This window comes from Triticum aestivum, chromosome 3D (genome assembly GCF_018294505.1).
Source record: "Triticum aestivum cultivar Chinese Spring chromosome 3D, IWGSC CS RefSeq v2.1, whole genome shotgun sequence".
NCBI lineage: Eukaryota > Viridiplantae > Streptophyta > Magnoliopsida > Poales > Poaceae > Triticum > Triticum aestivum.
The window spans coordinates 330411307-330429133 of NC_057802.1; the positions used below are offsets into that span (position 1 = coordinate 330411307).

Genomic DNA, 17827 nt, shown 5'->3' on the forward strand with positions numbered 1-17827 from the left:
CAAAAGATGCAAGGTTAATAATGATAGTGCAACTTATTTGTGGCACTGCCGTTTAGGTCATATTGGTGTAAAGCGCATGAAGAAACTCCATGCTGATGGGCTTTTGGAATCTCTTGATTATGAACCACTTGATGCTTGCGAACCATGCCTCATGGGCAAGGTGACTAAAACTCCGTTCTCCGAAACAATGGAGCGAGCCACTGACTTATTGGAAATAATAAATACTGATGTATGCAGTCTGATGAGTGTTGAGGCTGGCGGCGGGTATCGTTATTTTCTGACCTTCACAGATGATTTGAGCAGATATGAGTATATCTACTTGATGAAACATAAGTCTAAAACATTTGAAAAGTTCAAAGAATTCCAGAGTGAAGTGGAAAATCATCGTAACAAGAAAATAAAGTTTCTACGATCTGATCGTGGAGGTGAAATTTGAGTTATGAGTTTGGCCTTCAATTAAAACAATGTGGAATAGTTTCACAACTCACGCCACCTGGAACACCACAACATAATGGTGTGTCCGAACGTCGTAACCATACTTTATTGGATATAGTGCGATCTATGATGTCTCTTACCGATTTACCACTATAGTTTTGGGGTTATGCATTAGAGACAACTGCATTCACGTTAAATAGGGCACCATCTAAAAATCCGTTGAGACGACACCGTATGAACTGTGGTTTAGCAAGAAACCTAAGCTGTCGTTTCTTAAAGTTTGGGGTTGCGATGCTTATGTGAAAAAGTTTCAGCCTGATAAGCTCAAACCCAAATCGGAGAAGTCTGTCTTCATAGGATACCCAAAGGAGACTGTTGGGTATACCTTCTATCACAGATCCGAATGCTAGATATTCGTTGCTAAGAATGGATCCTTTCTAGAGAAGGAGTTTCTCTCAAAAGAAGTGAGTGGCAGGAAAGTAGAACTTTATGAGGTAATTGTACTTGCTCCCTTATTGGAAAGTAGTTCATCACAGAAATCAGTTCCAGTGATTCCTACACCAATTAGTGAGGAAGCTAATGATGATGATCATGAAACTTCTGATCAAGTTACTACCGAACCTCGTAGGTCAACCAGAGTAAGATCCGCACCAGAGTGGTACGGTAATCCTGTTCTGGAGGTCATGTTACTAGACCATGACGAACCTATGAACTATGAGGAAGCGGTGATGAGCCCAGATTCCGCGAAATGGTTTGAGGCCATGAAATCTGAGATGTGATCCATGTATGACAACAAAGTGTGGACTTTGGTTGACTTGCCCGATGATCGGTAAGCCATTGAGAATAAATGGATCTTCAAGAGAAAGATGGACGCTGATGGTAGTGTTACTATCTACAAAGCTCGAATTGTCGCAAAAGTTTTTTGTTTGACAAGTTCAAGGTGTTGACTACGATGAGATTTTCTCACTCGTATCGATGCTTAAGTTTGCCCGAATCATCTTAGCAATTGCCGCATTTTATGAAATCTGGCAAATGGATATCAAAACTACATTCCTTAATGGATTTATTAAAGAAGAGTTGTATATGATGCAACCAGAAGGTTTTGTCAATCCTAAAGGCGCTAAACAAAATGTGCAAGCTCCAGTGATCCATCTATGGACTGGTGCAAGCATCTTGGAGTTGGAATATACACTTTGATGAGTTGATCAAAGTATATAGTTTTATACAGACTTGCGATGAAGCCTGTATTTACAAGAAAGTGAGTGGGAGCACTACAACCTTTCTGATAAGTATATGTGAATGACATATTGTTGATTGGAAATGATGTATAATTTTCTGGAAAGCATAAAGGAGTATTTGAAAGGAGTTTTTCAAAAGAAAGACCTCGGTGAAGCTACTTACATATTGGGCATCAAGATCTATAGAGATAGATCAAGACGCTTGATAAATTTTTCAATGAGTACATACCTTGACAAGTTTTTGAAGTAGTTCAAAATGGAACAGTCAAAGAAGGAGTTCTTGCTTGTGTTGCAAGGTGTGAAGTTGAGTAAAGACTCAAAACCCGACCACGGCAGAAAATAGAAAGAGAATGAAAAGTCATTCCCTATGCCTCAGTCATAGGTTCTATAAAGTATGCTATGCTGTGTACCAGACCTATTGTATACCTTAGCATGATTTTGGCAAGGGAGTACAATAGTGATCTGGGAGTAGATCACTGGACAGCGGTCAAAATTATCCTTGGAGGACTAAGGAAATATTTCTCAATTATGGAGGTGATAAAAGAGTTCGTCGTAAAGAGTTACGTCGATGCAAGCTTTTGACACCGATCTGGATGACTCTAAGTATCGATCTGGATACATATTGAAAGTGGGAGCAGTTAGCTAGAGTAGCTCCATGCAGAGTATTGTAGACATAGAAATTTGCAAAATACATACCGATCTGAATGTTGCAGACCCGTAGACTAAAATTTCTCTCACAGGCAAACACATGGTCATACCTTATAACTCTTGGGTGTTAATCACATAGCGACGTGAACTAGATTATTGACTCTAATAAACTTTTGAGTGTTGGTCACATGGCGATGTGAACTATGGGTGTTAATCACATAAAGATGTGAACTATTGGTGTTAAATCACATGGCGATGTGAACTAGATTATTGACTCTAGTGAAAGTGGGAGGCTGAAGGAAATATGCCCTAGAGGCAATAATAAAGTTTTTATTTATATTTCCTTATATCATGATAAATGTTTATTATTCATGCTAGAATTGTATTAACCAGAAACTTAGTACATGCGTGAATACATAGACAAAACAGAGTGTCCCTAGTATGCCTCTACTTGACTAGCTCGTTAATCAAAGATGGTTAAGTTTCCTAACCATGGACATGTGTTGTCATTTTATGAACGAGATCACATCATTAGACAACGATGTGATGGACAAGATGTTGGAATATGCCCTAGAGGCAATAATAAATGGTTATTATTATATTTCTTTGTTCATGGTAATTGTCTATTATTCATGCTATAATTGTATTGTCCGGAAATCGTGATACATGTGTGAATACATAGACCACAACCTGTCCCTAGTAAGCCTCTAGTTGACTAGCTCGTTGATCAACAGATAGTCACGGTTTCCTGACTATGGACATTGGATGTCATTGATAACGGGATCACATCATTAGGAGAATGATGTGATGGACAAGACCCAATCCTAAGCATAGCATAAAAGATCGTGTAGTTTCGTTTGCTAGAGCTTTTCCAATGTCAAGTATCTTTTCCTTAGACCATGAGATCGTGCAACTCCCGGATACCGTAGGAGTGCTTTGGGTGTGCCAAACGTCACAACGTAACTGGGTGACTATAAAGGTGCATTACGGGTATCTCCAAAAGTGTCTGTTGGGTTGGCACGGATCGGGACTGGGATTTGTCGCTCCGTGTGACGGAGAGGTATCTCTGGGCCCACTCGGTAATGCATCATCATAATGATCTCAATGTGACTAAGGCGTTAGTCACGGGATCATGCATTGCGGTACGAGTAAATAGACTTGCCGGTAACGAGATTGAACAAGGTATTGGGATACCGACGATCGAATCTCGGGCAAGTAACATACCGATTGACAAAGGGAATTGCATACGGATTGATTGAATCCTCGACACCGTGGTTCATCCGATGAGATCATCGTGGAACATGTGGGAGCCAACATGGGTATCCAGATCCCGCTGTTGGTTATTAACCGGAGAGGCGTCTCGGTCATGTCTGCATGTCTCCCGAACCCGTAGGGTCTACACACTTAAGGTTCGGTGACGCTAGGGTTGTAGAGATATATGTATGCGGAAACCCGAAAGTTGTTCGGAGTCCCGGATGAGATCCCGGACGTCACGAGAGGTTCTGGAATGGTCCGGAGGTGAAGAATTATATATAGGAAGTCCAGTTTCGGCCACCGGGAAAGTTTCGGGGGTTACCGGTATTGTACCGGGACCACCGGAAGGGTCCCGGGGGTCCACCGGGTGGGGCCACCTGTCCCGGAGGGCCTCGTGGGCTGAAAGTGGAAGGGAACCAGCCCCTAGTGGGCTGGGGCGCCCCCCCTTGGGCCTCCCCCCTGCGCCTAGGGTTGGGAACCCTAAAGGGGGGAGTTCCCCCTTGCCTTGGGGGGCAAGGCAACCCCTTCCCCCCTTGTGGCCGCCGCCCCCCCCCTTGAGATCCCATCTCTTGGGGCTGGCGCACCCCCCCAGGGGCCTATATAAGGGGGGGGGGAGGGAGGGCAGCACACAACAGCCTTGGGCGCCTCCCTCCTCCCCTGCAACACCTCTCTCACTCTCGTAGAAGCTCGGCGTAGCCCTGCGGAGACCCGCTACATCCACCACCACGCCGTCGTGCTGCTGGATCTCCATCAACCTCTCCTTCCCCCTTGCTGGATCAATAAGGAGGAGACGTCGCTGCACCGTACGTGTGTTGAACGCGGAGGTGCCGTCCGTTCGGCACTCGGTCATCGGTGATTTGGATCACGGCGAGTACGACTCCGTCATCCACGTTCATTGGAACGCTTCCGCTCGCGATCTACAAGGGTATGTAGATGCACTCCTTTCCCCTCGTTGCTAGTAGACTCCATAGATGCATCTTGGTGAGCGTAGGAAAATTTTAAATTATGCTACGATTCCCAACACAAGACCCATCCGTTAGCTTAGCATTATGATCGTTAAGTTTTATTGCTATTGCTTTCTTCATGACTTATACATGTTCCTCTCACTATGAGATTATGCAACTCCCAAATACAGGAGGAACACCTTGTCTGCTATCAAACGTCACAACGTAACTGGGTGATTATAAAGATGTTCTAGAGATGTCTCCGAAGGTGTTTGTTGGGTTGGCATAGATCGAGATTAGGATTTGTCACTCCGTGTATCGGAGAGGTATCTCTAGGCCCTCTCGGCAACGCACATCATTATAAGCCTTGCAAGCAATGTGACTAATGAGTTATTCACGGGATGATGCATTACAGAACGAGTAAAGAGACTTGCCGGTAACGAGATTGAACTAGGTATGATGATACCGACGATCGAATCTCGGGCAAGTAACATACCGGTGACAAAGGGAACAACGTATGTTGTTGTGCGGTTTGACCGATAAAGATCTTCGTAGAATATGTAGGAACCAAGATGAGCATCCAGGTTCCGCTATTGGTTATTGACTGAAGAGGTGTCTCAGTCATGTCTACATAGTTCTCGAACCCGTAGGGTCCGCACGCTTAACGTTCGATGACGATTGGTATTATGAGTTTATGTGATTTGATGTATCGAAGGTTGTTTGGAGTCTCGGATGAGATCACAGACATGACGAGGAGTCTCGAAATGGTCGAGACATAAAGATTCATATATTGGAAGGCTACATTCGAACACCGGAATGGTTCGGGTTGTTTCGGAGTACCGGGGGTTACCGGAAGTTCCCCCCGGGAAGTTATTGGGCCTCATGGGCCTAGTGGTGGAAGAGAGGAGGCAGGCCAAGGTGTGGCGCACGCCCCCCCTAGCCCAAACCGAATTGGACTAGGGCTAGGGGGGCCGGCCCCCCTTTCATTCTCTTCTTCCTCTCCTTCCTTCTTCTCCTACTCCTACTTGGACTAGGAAAGGGGGAAACCTACTCCTACTAGGAGTAGGAATCCCCCCCTTGGGCGCCCCCCTTGTGGCCGGCCCTCCTACTCCTCCCCTCCTTTATATACGAGGGAAGGGGGCACCCCATAGAATCACAAGTTGATCTTTAGCCGTGTGCGGTGCCCCCCTCCACAGTTTTCCACCTCGGTCATATTGTTGTAGTGCTTAGGCGAAGCCCTGCGTCGGTAACTTCATCATCACCGTCACCACGCCGTCGTGCTGGCGAAACTCACCCTCGACCTCAGCTGGATCTAGAGTTCGAGGGACGTCACCGAGCTGAACGTGTGTAGATCACGGAGGTGTCGTGCGTTCGGTACTTGATCGGTTGGATCGCGAAGACGTTCGACTACATCAACCGCGTTACTAAACGCTTCCGCTTTCGGTCTACGAGGGTACGTGGGCACACTCTCCCCGCTCGTTGCTATGCTTCTCCTAGATAGATCTTGCGTGATCGTAGGAAAATTTTGAAATACTATATTCCCCAACAGATTCACACATACAAAAAGGGTTTGAGAGGTGCAGATGCTCTAGAGAGAAATTGTAATAAGATGGCCCAAGCGGGCTATAAAGATTTAAGTAATATACTTTTGCTGAGTTGGAAAATGAGAAAATGAGAGAGAAGAGAAGCAGGTTGTAGATTAACAGCCATCTGCAACACTGTTCATAGAAGCATTTTTGAGAATGTAAGGTGGGCCATGGTAGTACATATTCATAGCTAACTATTATACATGCTGACAACAAGATCGGCTATAGATGACATGACAACAACATATACTATTAACCATGCTCAAAGCGCGCTATCGGCTCGCTGCCGAACTTTCCGAGGCTGCACGTAATAGGTAGTATCATGCATATGATACTAGTATATATGATATTACCTCCATAATACATAATATCATACATTAGTGTCATATAAATGACCTTATTTTATTGTCATGTGTGATGCGTAGTAGCATATGATACGTTATCTATACCTAACAATAAAGGGATTAGAGCTTCTGCCCGTTCGTTTTAAATTTACCCCTAAAGTTGGCACAAATTACCCACTCTGCCACCCGTAAGTCAGAAAATTTCCTTCACAAGGCGCCTTTGGTTGATTCATTTATATGGAATCCCATTAGATATCACAAGTTGGCACGCACCACGCTGGGTATAGCTTCTCTCTTCCACCCGATAGACCCAGGTTCGGTCCCACCTTTCTCTGCTTTATCCTCCCTTTTCTCTTTTATAAATCGTGAACACCAGAGGGCCGACACCCATGAGCGGGGCTGGACTCTGTTTTCATTTGTTATTTATTTTTTCTTTTCTTATTTGAAATAATCCGGGATTTTCCATAAGAATCCAAGTTTCAAACAAAATGTGAATTTACGAAAAATGTTCCAGAAATTATAAAAAATTTGTGGACTAAAAAAATGTTCATGAGTTTGAAAAACTATTCATGTATTCAAAAAATGTTTATGAATTTGAACCAAATGTTCGTGAATTCAAAAAAATCATGATCTTTTTAAATGTTTGGAAAATAAAAAATGATCGTGAATTACAAAAGAATTCCATTGATTCAAAAAATGTTAATGAATTCAAAAAATGTTCACTGATTCCAAAAAGTTCCATCTATTCAAAGAAATGGTCGATTCATACTTTATTTTATCAATTAAAAATGTTTGCCGAATCAAAAAATGTTCGTCAATTCAAAAAATGTCCGTATCAATTTTTTTTCATGAATTTGTAAGCCAATACAAAAAATGTTCATGATTTATAAAATGTTTATGAATTTGTAGAAAATGTTCGTGAATTTGAAAAATGTACTTTGTTATTTTCATCATAGTGTAATATTTGTTGGGCATGACTGAGGAGTAACGACAGAAAAAGGCGTAAACAGTTACCGGCAACTAGATAAATATTTATTTTGTCTAATATAAATTGGAAACACGTACCGGCAAGTAGATAGATATTTATTTTGTCTAATATAAATTGGAAACACCTTGAGTACACTTAAAAATTCATCCCATATTTATTTAGTTGTGCAACACCATTGGCTCCTAGGAGCATGTGCTTCTGGATGAACAGTAAATTCGAAATAATGTAAAAACAATTCAAAAATTTCTGATTTTTTGTAGATGCTCGTGTTAGTATCGCAAGCATGTTTGACAAATTTCATGCGAAACGGAGCAGCAGTGTTTCGTCGGTGAAAAATAAATAAACTTGAAGTGACATTTGGTCTTTAATTTTTCTTTTTTTTCACGGGCCAAAATGCTTAACCTTTTTGCCTTGAAATTTGCAGGTAGCATTTTATGTGACTAAGATCACATAAATTTTTTGTCTTGATTTTTTTGACATTTGAAAAAAATATTTTTGGGCCCAGAAGCCAAATTAAATTTCCGGATTTATCATGTTGTTTGTCACGTAGTACAGTGAAATATTTCAAGAGATTTACTGATGTCGTTGGGTGTTTGTACGAGGGATGCCTTTCTTTTCTCCGTTACAACGCATGGGTATGTTTACTAGTCATGATAAGATGCTCGACCCTTTCTTTCTTTATTTAATTCTATATATACCATCTACTCATTAATATTGTCTAGTGACACACATAATAACAATACTCCCGGTACACGCATGGCTTTACGCCGGCCGGATTCGACTCGATTTCGTGGTACGGACATTCGACTACCGAAGGACCCGCGGGCGACGTGCATCGACTCTCGTGTCCAATCCCGCCCCGGCGGCCCCCTACCGGCCGCACGCGAGCAACCACCCGGGCCAACGAGACGAACGCACCGCACCACACCAAACCCCCTCCAAATCCAAAGCCGAACGAAACAAAACTGAGCCATTTTCTCCACGCACGAACTCGTCGTCGCCGCCGCCTCCACTCCTCCCACCCTGTTTCCCCACCACACCAAAACCCTAGCCGCCCAGGGGCCAGGGTCCACTCTCTTCCCTCCCCTTCCCCGCCGCCACGACGGCCGCCTAGATCCCCTGGATCTCGCGCGCCCTAGGGTTCCGGCTTCCCTCGCATCCTCGCCGCCGCCCCGAGCGCGGTGCGATTCGAGGCGGGGTTCTGGCTGGCGCCACCATGCCCCGGAGCTCGCGCCACAGGTCGTCGCACCGGTCGCACAGGCGTGGCGGCTCGGCGGAGCGGTCAGAGTCCGAGGGCGAGGATGCTGGCGCCCCTGGCCCGCAGGAGGAGGCCCCGGCCGTGGCTAGGGTTCCGCGAGATCCCGAGCCAGAGAGGCGCAGGTCGTCGTCGGCCAAGGAGCTGGTGAGCTCGGGGAACGGCTACTCGGAGCACGGGAAGAAGAGGAAGGATAGGGTCGAGGAGACGGTGGTGGATGTGGTCAGCGACAGGTGGAACAGCGGCGTGTGCGAGGATCACTTGGTCGAGAAGAGGTCTAAGAGTGAGGTGTTTGGGCCCGTCGATGTGGAGAAGCAGGCGGAGAAGCCCAAGGCTTCAGGGGATGAGCCCAAGAGGTCAAGCAGACGGACGGCGGGATCGGATGGGAGGGCTGAGGAGGTTGTGTCCAAGAGTGACTCCGGGAAGCGGCGGTCGGAGAAGGAGAAGGACCCAGGGAGGAGGGAGAGTAGTGGGCAGCATAAGGATGACAGAGATAGGGATAGGGAGAGAGATAGAGAAAAGGAGAGGGAAAGGGAGAAAGAATGGGAGAGACTGAAGGAGAGAGAGAGGGAAAGGGGCCGGGACAGAGAGAGGGAGAAGGAGAAGGAAAGAGAACGGGAGAAGGAGAAGGAGAGAGAACGGGAGAGGGAGCGGGATAAGGAGCGTGACAGGGAACGAGAGCGGGAGCGTGACAGGGAACGGGAGCGTGAGAGGCAAAAGGATAGGGAGAGGGACAAGAAAGACTATGATTCCAAGCATGAGAAGTATGAAGATGGCAGTGCCAGGAAGAATGGCTCCAAGACTAGTAGAGGGGAGGATGAGGGTTACTCATACAAGAGACACATAGAGATCAATGGTAAGGTAACCCTTGTTTGAAGTGTTCCTGACAATGCTGATAATATTCCAGCTACCTGTGCTACTGTTTAGTTATGCATGCTTTAATTTGCATAACACAGTACTTAGTTTGATACTCTGACTGCATTTGGACTTGTGCTGCTTTCCTCCACCACCATTTTAATCATATAACGAATATTAGTGGCCCCATAAGATGAGAAGTGTTGAACTTTACTGTTTCGTCTCTACTTGGTTGCAAAGAGTCCATTTTTCAATCAGTCTTTGTTTTTTCTTGTGCTTTGATTCCATACATCGTACCTATTTGGTTAACCAAACTGCTGAAAAAAAACCCTGTCCTACCATAGAAATTTAATAACGTTATTATCATTGGATATTAGCATTGGAGAGCTGATTTGAGATTTCCTTAGCATACTGATAATCTTATTATATTCATATGATTAAACTTTGCCTTGCTCATATGCTGATCTTCTGGAACTTATGCGAGTAGCTTTTATATTTTTTCTGTAATCATATTTTTCTACATCTGGTCTAGCATTTTTGGAACGGGTGTGAAGTTATGAACAAATTACCAATCTAGTTAATTTACTTGTTCTGTTTGTTCCTTCCCGCCCGCCTCTACATGTTTTTTATTGTTTCATAATATTCTTCCTTATGTTGGTTTCTAAAGTGCACATTTTTTAAACAGATACTCCAGCTAAAGAGAGACACAGTAACCCCGATAGGGATAGGGAGACTGATAAACACAGCCGACGAAAAGACGACTCGGAAGACAAAGATAAGTGGCCAATTGACAATAGAGACAGTGATGACAGGAAGACTCTGTCCAGGTATGATCATGGGAAGGTTAGGAGCTCTAAGGAACAAAGGTTTGATGATGAGAAGTATAAACAGAAGTACAAGGATGATTATGAAAGGGATAAGAGACAGCAAGATGACAAGTGTTTGGATGAGTGCATGATCCGAGATCATGGAAGTGACAGGGTTGATTACAAGAGCACAAAAGATGGGCACCGAATTTCAGAGGGCCATTACAGAAAAGATATAGTTCAAGACGGTGATCGTTATGATGAGTATGGCAGTAGGTACAAGGAAAATAGAGGTAGAAAAAGACTTCCTGAGGAAAATGATGACCATTATGATCTGAAAACTCCAAGCGCACGGGAGCAACGTGGAAATTTGGAAAAATCTTCAGGCAGTGGGCGACTCGATTCTCTGATTGAGAGAGCAAGGTCTGAACATAGACATCAAGAAAATGTTGATTCTAGTCCGAGTAAAGTCCATGCAAGAACTTCGCCTGGCTCAAATCCTCATCATGAAAAAGATCCAAGCTGGTAACATTTCTTCTTTATCATTCGTCATACGAAAAGTCTGTAGTAGATTAGAAGACTTAAGCTTTGTACTGTATCTTCTCTTGTTGTTGGAGATATCATGTTCCACTTTAGCATCATAACTAATCTAAATAGCGAGGTGATATGTCTTTGTCATGTATAATTATAGATATCATTTAAATTTAACCATGCAAATTTTGGCATGCTTATTGATGTCATATATAGGTTTATTGAGTAAGTGTATATCACTCAATCGAGGGCTGTAAGGTTTCTACATGGATTTGGTTGCTGATTAGCAGCATTAGCGACTTGGCATCTCAGAGTGAGATAATCCCTACAACAGTGTGTTAGGTAAATATTGGTCATGAATGTGCAGGTAGGAGTATGAGTAAAAGTGTTTATTGCGGTTATTGATGGTGAGAAATGCATAAATGCAAATGGAAGAACTTGCATGGAGTGGTATTTATCAATTTGTGTATTTCAGAGAAAAAGCATATTGTAGTTTTGACTGTTTGTATATGTGTTGCACATTTGCCTATCAGAAGGTAAATACTTGTAGGAATCCTTGTATTGTGATCTTTGCTCTAGTTTTTTTTTCTGGTTGATAAATAGTCTTAGAAATTCATGACTAATAAAACAATCTGATGCAGTTCATGATGCCTACATTTCTCTTTGATGCTTGCTTCTTCTAAAGTTGAACTGACCAATCAATTATCTGCAGGCATGGATCTAAACTGGCAGATAATACAAAGAGAGAGATACAATATGATGAAAGAAGTATTCGACCAAGGACATCCTCAGGGAGAGAGCGAACACCTGCTTCTAGACTGCGTGACAGGGATACAGACAATTGGTCTTCGGAAAGGCTGAAACAAAAGGATGATCTCCAGTCACGTGACATACCATTGGAAATTTCTACATCGTCACAATATGATCGAACACCAAGGAAAGATACACATCCTTCACCAAAACAGCTATCTGATAAATCTCCATCTTCAAACGACCAAAGGTTTTCAGGTAGGCTTAGCAGTGGCCGTAGTCTTGATAACAAAGGGGAAAGGAGCAACCTGACTAAATATAGAGATCGGGATGGTGATTTATCCTTAGAACGGTCACTTCATCAAGATCGAACACCATCTAAAATTCCATACAGAGAATCAACACCCTCTGCATCATCCATAAGCAGAGGTGGGCATTTTTCAGGCACTTCTCCAAATCGTCCACTGCTGCCACCTGCGAGGCACAGAGATGATTCTTCCTTCTTGGGTTCACATGATGATGACCGTAGACCGCAAAGTGGAGATAGGAGGTTCCACGGCCATCAGAAGAGGAATGATATGAATTCTGGACGCGGCCATGGGCATGCCTGGAATAATGCACCGAGCTGGCCATCTCAAGTTGCAAATGGTTTTGTCCCCATGCAGCATGGTGCTCCTGGATTTCACCCACCTGTACATCAGTTTCACCCCCCACCTATGTTTAACCTTAGGCCCCAAATGAAGTTGAGCCAAACTGGAGTTTCATATCCTATGCATGACACAGTTGACAGGTTTTCGCCCCACATTCGCCCATTTGGGTGGCCTAATCCGCTCGATGAATCATTACCCCCTCACCTACAAGTTTGGAATGGGGGCACTGGTGTATTTGGTGGTGAACCTTATATGTATGGCAGGCAAGAATGGGATCAGAACAAGCTGCATGTTGGCAGCAGAGGGTGGGAGGCAACTGGTGATGCATTGAAGGGACAAAATGAATTGCCTGACACTGAATTTCCTGTTGCTAAAAAGGAGCTTGACTCTTTAGCAACCCCTGTTTTTGAGTCTTCAGGTGGACAATGCAATCTTAATCCTTATGAGCAGAAAGAAGCAAACCATTTGATTTCAGAAAAACATGAAGCAAAGGGTGATGTAAGTGCTGTAAAAAGTTCTGATGCTCCCAGGGGAACAACACTCATGGCCTCCATGTTGTCAAGCAACGGTACTGCAGTATTTTCTAGAAACTATTTATCGAGAGTTAGTGTGTCGCATGATCTTGTTGAGTCGGAGTTGTACAAAAGGTGCACATCTCTGCTGGGAGGCTTGGGCATGGCAAATGGTGGCCCTGATGTTGTTTGGAATGGCTCTATTCAGGTATTACAGTGCCTATTTTGATGTATCTGTTTACTCTAATATGGTTTTCCTATTTTCTCACTATGGCTTTTGCTTGTTTTTCTCAGAAGAATGGAAATGCTGGAAAGATAAGTAGAGAACAGGGAAGCCCCAATCTGTTGGGTTTATTTTATCTGAAGAACAACGATGCAACTTTTCAGGCAAGTTAATCCAATCTACTCTTGAAGATTATTCAATTCTGTTTTTTAATCCAGTAATTCATTTTTATGTTACTTGTATATACAGTCTTTAACTATCATTTTTTTGATATGGGTGTTAACATTTTTTTTTACCATAACAGAGAGCTATGGCTCTTCACAAGAATCAGACAGAGAGAGCTGTGGCTCCTACCCAAGCGCAAACTGATGGGAAAATGGACTTAACACAAGAGAATAATGAGGACACAGAAATGCTTGACCGTATTCCACTGAAGGAATTGACGGTGAGTAACCCTGTCTTGCACCACCGTACTGGCATTATTGAAGGGCCACCTGCAACTACAGAATCTGGTGATGTGGATTCACCTCCAGCAATCACAGAATCTGGTGATGTGAATGCACCTCGAGCAATCACAGAATCTGGTGATGTGGATGCACCTCCAGGAATCACAGAATCTGGTGACACGGAGATGGTGGCACCTCCTATAACCGCACGTCCTGATGAAGATATGGAGGTGGCCGCCTCTCCATCAATCACAGAACCTGATAAAAACATGGAGGATGTGCCACCGCCTGCAGTTGCCGTACCCGCAGATGGCCCAGCAGATGGTGCAACAGGATTAATCATAGAACATATTGATGGCTCGCAGGAGGCTCCTTCAGCAAATGAAGAACCAGGTGATACTGTAGAGGTTATGCCTCCAGCGTTCACAGAACAATCTGGCCAAGTCAAGGATGATCCTCCTTCTGTGGCTACTCCTAACAGTGGAGAGGCTGTCTCCATGCATGCAGCAGTTGAAAAAGATATGGATGAGGTTACTGATGACAGCCCTGGGGATGGTGAAGTGAATGCATCTAACTTTGTTTCGGAGTTGGATGTTGTTGCAAGTGGCGCTCAGGATTGTGAAGGTGTGTTGGTGGAGGGTAGCTTAAATTTAAGCCGGATACCTAATTCTCCAGAAAGTACACATTGAAACACCTTTTATTTCATTTTTAATTCCTTATTCTCCGAGGGGTTTGTGCCTTCCGCCTGGAGTTATTTTGAGTTGCGTCGGTTTTTATATACCACCCATTGTTTTTTCCGTCTAGTGCAGTGTTTGCCGGTGGGCTGGCTTGCTGGTGTGAGCTTAACGTGCCGGTGGGGGATCCAGGGGCTGCTGGTGGGGCATTTGTCGCGTTCTTGCGCTACAGTTGTCCTTTCAGCATTGTTCCATGTCTTTCCGCGTGCACGTGCTACTAACCTTAGGCATGCGCTTTCAATTTCATCATGGAGAAAATTTTAAAATTACTGCCAATTCCGCTACGTTGCTTGTCAATATTTGTTTGTAGGCTAGTATAGTCTACGCATTGCAACGCTTAGCCTGAAATAAAGGTTAATTTTTTTATACTTGCACCCTTAGATTCATGATGCAAGTAGTTTTACAGTTTGTGCCTCGAAAACATTTTTCAGTTGCACTATATTGTAGGAAGTTGATAACGTGGACAATATCACAACAGTGCCACTCCCTCCATTCTTAAATACAAGCCTTTTTAGATATTCCAATATAGACTACATACGGAGCAAAATGAGTAAATCTACACTCTAAAGGGCGTCTATATGCATCCATTTGTAGTCGGTGAAATCTCTAAAAGGACTTATATTTAGAAATGGAGGGAGTGATGCATATAGTGTAGATTTACTCATTTTGCTTCGTATGTAGTCATTTGTTGAAATCTCTAGAAAAATAAATATTTATGAATGAAGGGAGTAAGAAATAATACTTGATATCACTTCTCAGAAGAAAAACATAGAAAGAATTTCTACTTTCCTACAAGTCTTAGGTATATTTTGTACTTCGCTGCAATTTTTAGGCTGGGTATTTGGGTGCAGTTGATTCACATGCAATTTAGTCTTTTTTTTTGTCAAATTGGACTCCTATGTCCTTGGGGCTCGATCCATTAATATAAATTATTGGGTTAACAAAATTTTCAAAAAAAATTATTGGGTTAACAAGTGAAAAATAAAAAATGGTGGCACAACGACCGCACCACAGCCCACAGGGCGCCCCGTATACCCACAGATGCCACCAATGAAGAAAACACTGTCGAGGTTAGGCTTGTACTCCTTCCGAGCATTTAGATCACTAATGTAGTGTTCGTACTCCTTCCGGAAAGAAATATAAAAGCGTTTAGAACGAATATAAAAGCGTTTAAATCGTTAAAGTAGTGTTCTAAACGCTTTTATATTTCTTTACAAGAAGTACAATGCAAAGTGCTTAGGGAGATGTTTCGTACAATAAATCAAGTACTTTTTGAGCACTAGTGCTTACAAATAAACACCGGTGCTTAAAAAACTGGTTTATCTAGACATTTTATCCAAGCACCTTGCATTATAGAAGCCCTTACTATCGTCACTTATCGTGATCGTGAGCGACCAACAAAAGAAACCCTCGTTGCGACAAACACATGAGATCCCTCACGGCCCATGCTTACTATTCTGTCAAACCCTTTTAGAAAACACTATTCTGTCAAATACGTCGACGATTGGGCAGCTCTGACTTTATTCGTAAGCCTCGAGCGAGAGATACGCACTTTACATCGACAAAGCATGACACCACTGCAAGGCATTGTTTTTTTTTAATAAGGGGAGGCACCAAAGGCAATTTACATGAAGGATTCAAAAATCATTTACATTTAGATTGCTTAGATTTGAGACCATTGGATATTGAACATCTCTGTACATTGAGCTACTACATCTTGCTATTGTACTCACACTCCGATTAATCCACTTTTCTAAAAATCTATATTCGATTCGAGTGGATTGACAATAATTCAAAATATATTATGATATGAGTTTTTTTATTTCATAATCATTTATAGTTTTATTTTTTTAAAGATAAAGAACCTATATTATAATATGGGCTATGTGATTAATGATTTGCTATGTCAGTATCTATACATGTTTATTAAATGTATAAAGTATAAAACCCCTCTTTCTTTAATTTAGAATTGAGTCTCTGCAGCTATCCTTTTCCTTTGTATTTTGGTTAGAGAGCCCCTTTGTTTTCTCAAAACATGAATTTGACTCACTATTGCCCTTTTTTAATTCCAGGGTTTCTGTAAATTTTGATCAAGCCTATAAACATTGGATGCACAAGTTTGTGCTTCCCTATTAAGGTTTCTAGGGATATGAAGCGCCTGAGTATGAACTGGAGAAGTTGTAGCAAAGAAACTTGCTAGTTGACCTCTAATTTCCCAATGCCCTGGGAAGAGAAGAGATCCCTTGAATTTGGAGCCTGGGCAAGGGTGATGCTCTCTGTGAAGAAAGTGATGGTCAAGCTTTGAATCTGGGACACCACCTGCGCTACAAACGGGAGTGCCATCACCTCAGCTTGCAAAGGAGAAGATATTTTGCTCCCAGTAACCCAAATGGGGATGCTTACTTTGACTCCTGCATTTTCAAACAATATACAAACTCCTACACCTGTTGTGTTGACACCCGCTGAAGCTATGCTTGCATTGTTTGTCCATGCAACATCCGAAAAAACCTTGCAACCTGTTGTTTGCATCTCCCCTGCATTCTTGAATTGTTGCAAATTGCTTTGGGATCTCAGTTGTGCTGATTAAGGCAATTGTATTGTTGTATTTGGTCTTCTTGGTAGGCCAACTCTTGATTCTTTAAAATGGGTTGCATTATTTGATGGATCTAGAAGGGAGTAGTGTTTTTCCTGCCAAAGAGGGTGTCATTCCTGGCTTTCCAGATACACCACAAAAATGTCATGGTATTAAGGAGCGAAGCATGTGGGTGATTTGAATTGAGAAGAGCCTGATAATATTCTTGATGTTAGCAAGGGTATGAGAAAGGGTTTCAGAATTGATATACCAATGTTCAGAGATCCAAGCGACCTTGGCAAAAGGACATGTAAAGAACAGGTGCATATCATCTTCTGGCTGGTCACATCTAATGCATCCCTTTTTAACATGCCCGGTCACATCTAATGCATTCCTTTTGAATATGAAAGGAGTATTTTCCTGCTCTCATACCTGTTGGGATTGCTTTTCTCAAGAGTCTCCAAGTAAACACTTGCACCTTGGGCACCATGGCCTTTTCTTGCCGTTACCTGTTTTAGTAGCTGCTTGGTTTCCCGCGTCACCTATCTAGGCATGGGTGCTCCCTGCTTCTGCATGTCTTGTAAGCATGCCCTATGGGCTGTTTTGCAGGTACATTTCCTAGAGGGGTGAAGTTTCCAACAAAGAATCTTTGCACCTTCCTGTTGGATTATTGGAATCTTCATAATGGTATTAACTACCTGGTGGCCAAAAATAAAGAAGATGAAATGCATTCCAAGCTTTCTAATTTTATGACCACAAGCCCCTAACCCGAGATGGATAAACATAATGCCTTGGCTGGATTTGCAAATGGTCATAAATAGAATGCTAGTAGGGGAACCAGGGAGGAGTTTCCATGAAGAATCTGATAACTCACATTTGCTTGAAGAATGAGCCCTACCTTGAGGACGGAGGCCCAATTTCCTGTTTTTGGGATGTTGGTTTTTGCTCTCCATATAGATGTGCTGGAAAGTATTTGGGAGAGAAAGCTTTAAGGATCTTCTGAATTCTCCATGCTGCTGAGAGGATCAACCCTCTATTTATTATTTGAATATTCCT

At 43.0% G+C, this 17827-nt stretch overlaps 1 protein-coding gene across 2 annotated transcripts; it reads left to right on the forward strand.

Annotated features, from left to right (window-relative positions):
• Positions 1-8375: 8375 nt before the first annotated feature.
• Positions 8376-17163, forward strand: LOC123078697 (zinc finger CCCH domain-containing protein 13). Of its 2 annotated transcripts, XM_044501287.1 has the most exons (6): positions 8376-9548; positions 10233-10878; positions 11597-13004; positions 13091-13183; positions 13324-14089; positions 16272-17163. In XM_044501287.1, exons 1-6 carry the CDS (start codon positions 8654-8656, stop codon positions 16280-16282), a joined length of 3819 nt encoding a protein of 1272 aa, XP_044357222.1. In that variant the 5' UTR covers positions 8376-8653; the 3' UTR covers positions 16283-17163. The 2 variants fall into 2 exon arrangements, with proteins under 2 accessions (XP_044357222.1, XP_044357221.1); XM_044501286.1 differs by lacking the exon at positions 16272-17163 and having other exon boundaries at positions 13324-14192.
• The last annotated feature ends 664 nt before the right edge of the window (positions 17164-17827 follow it).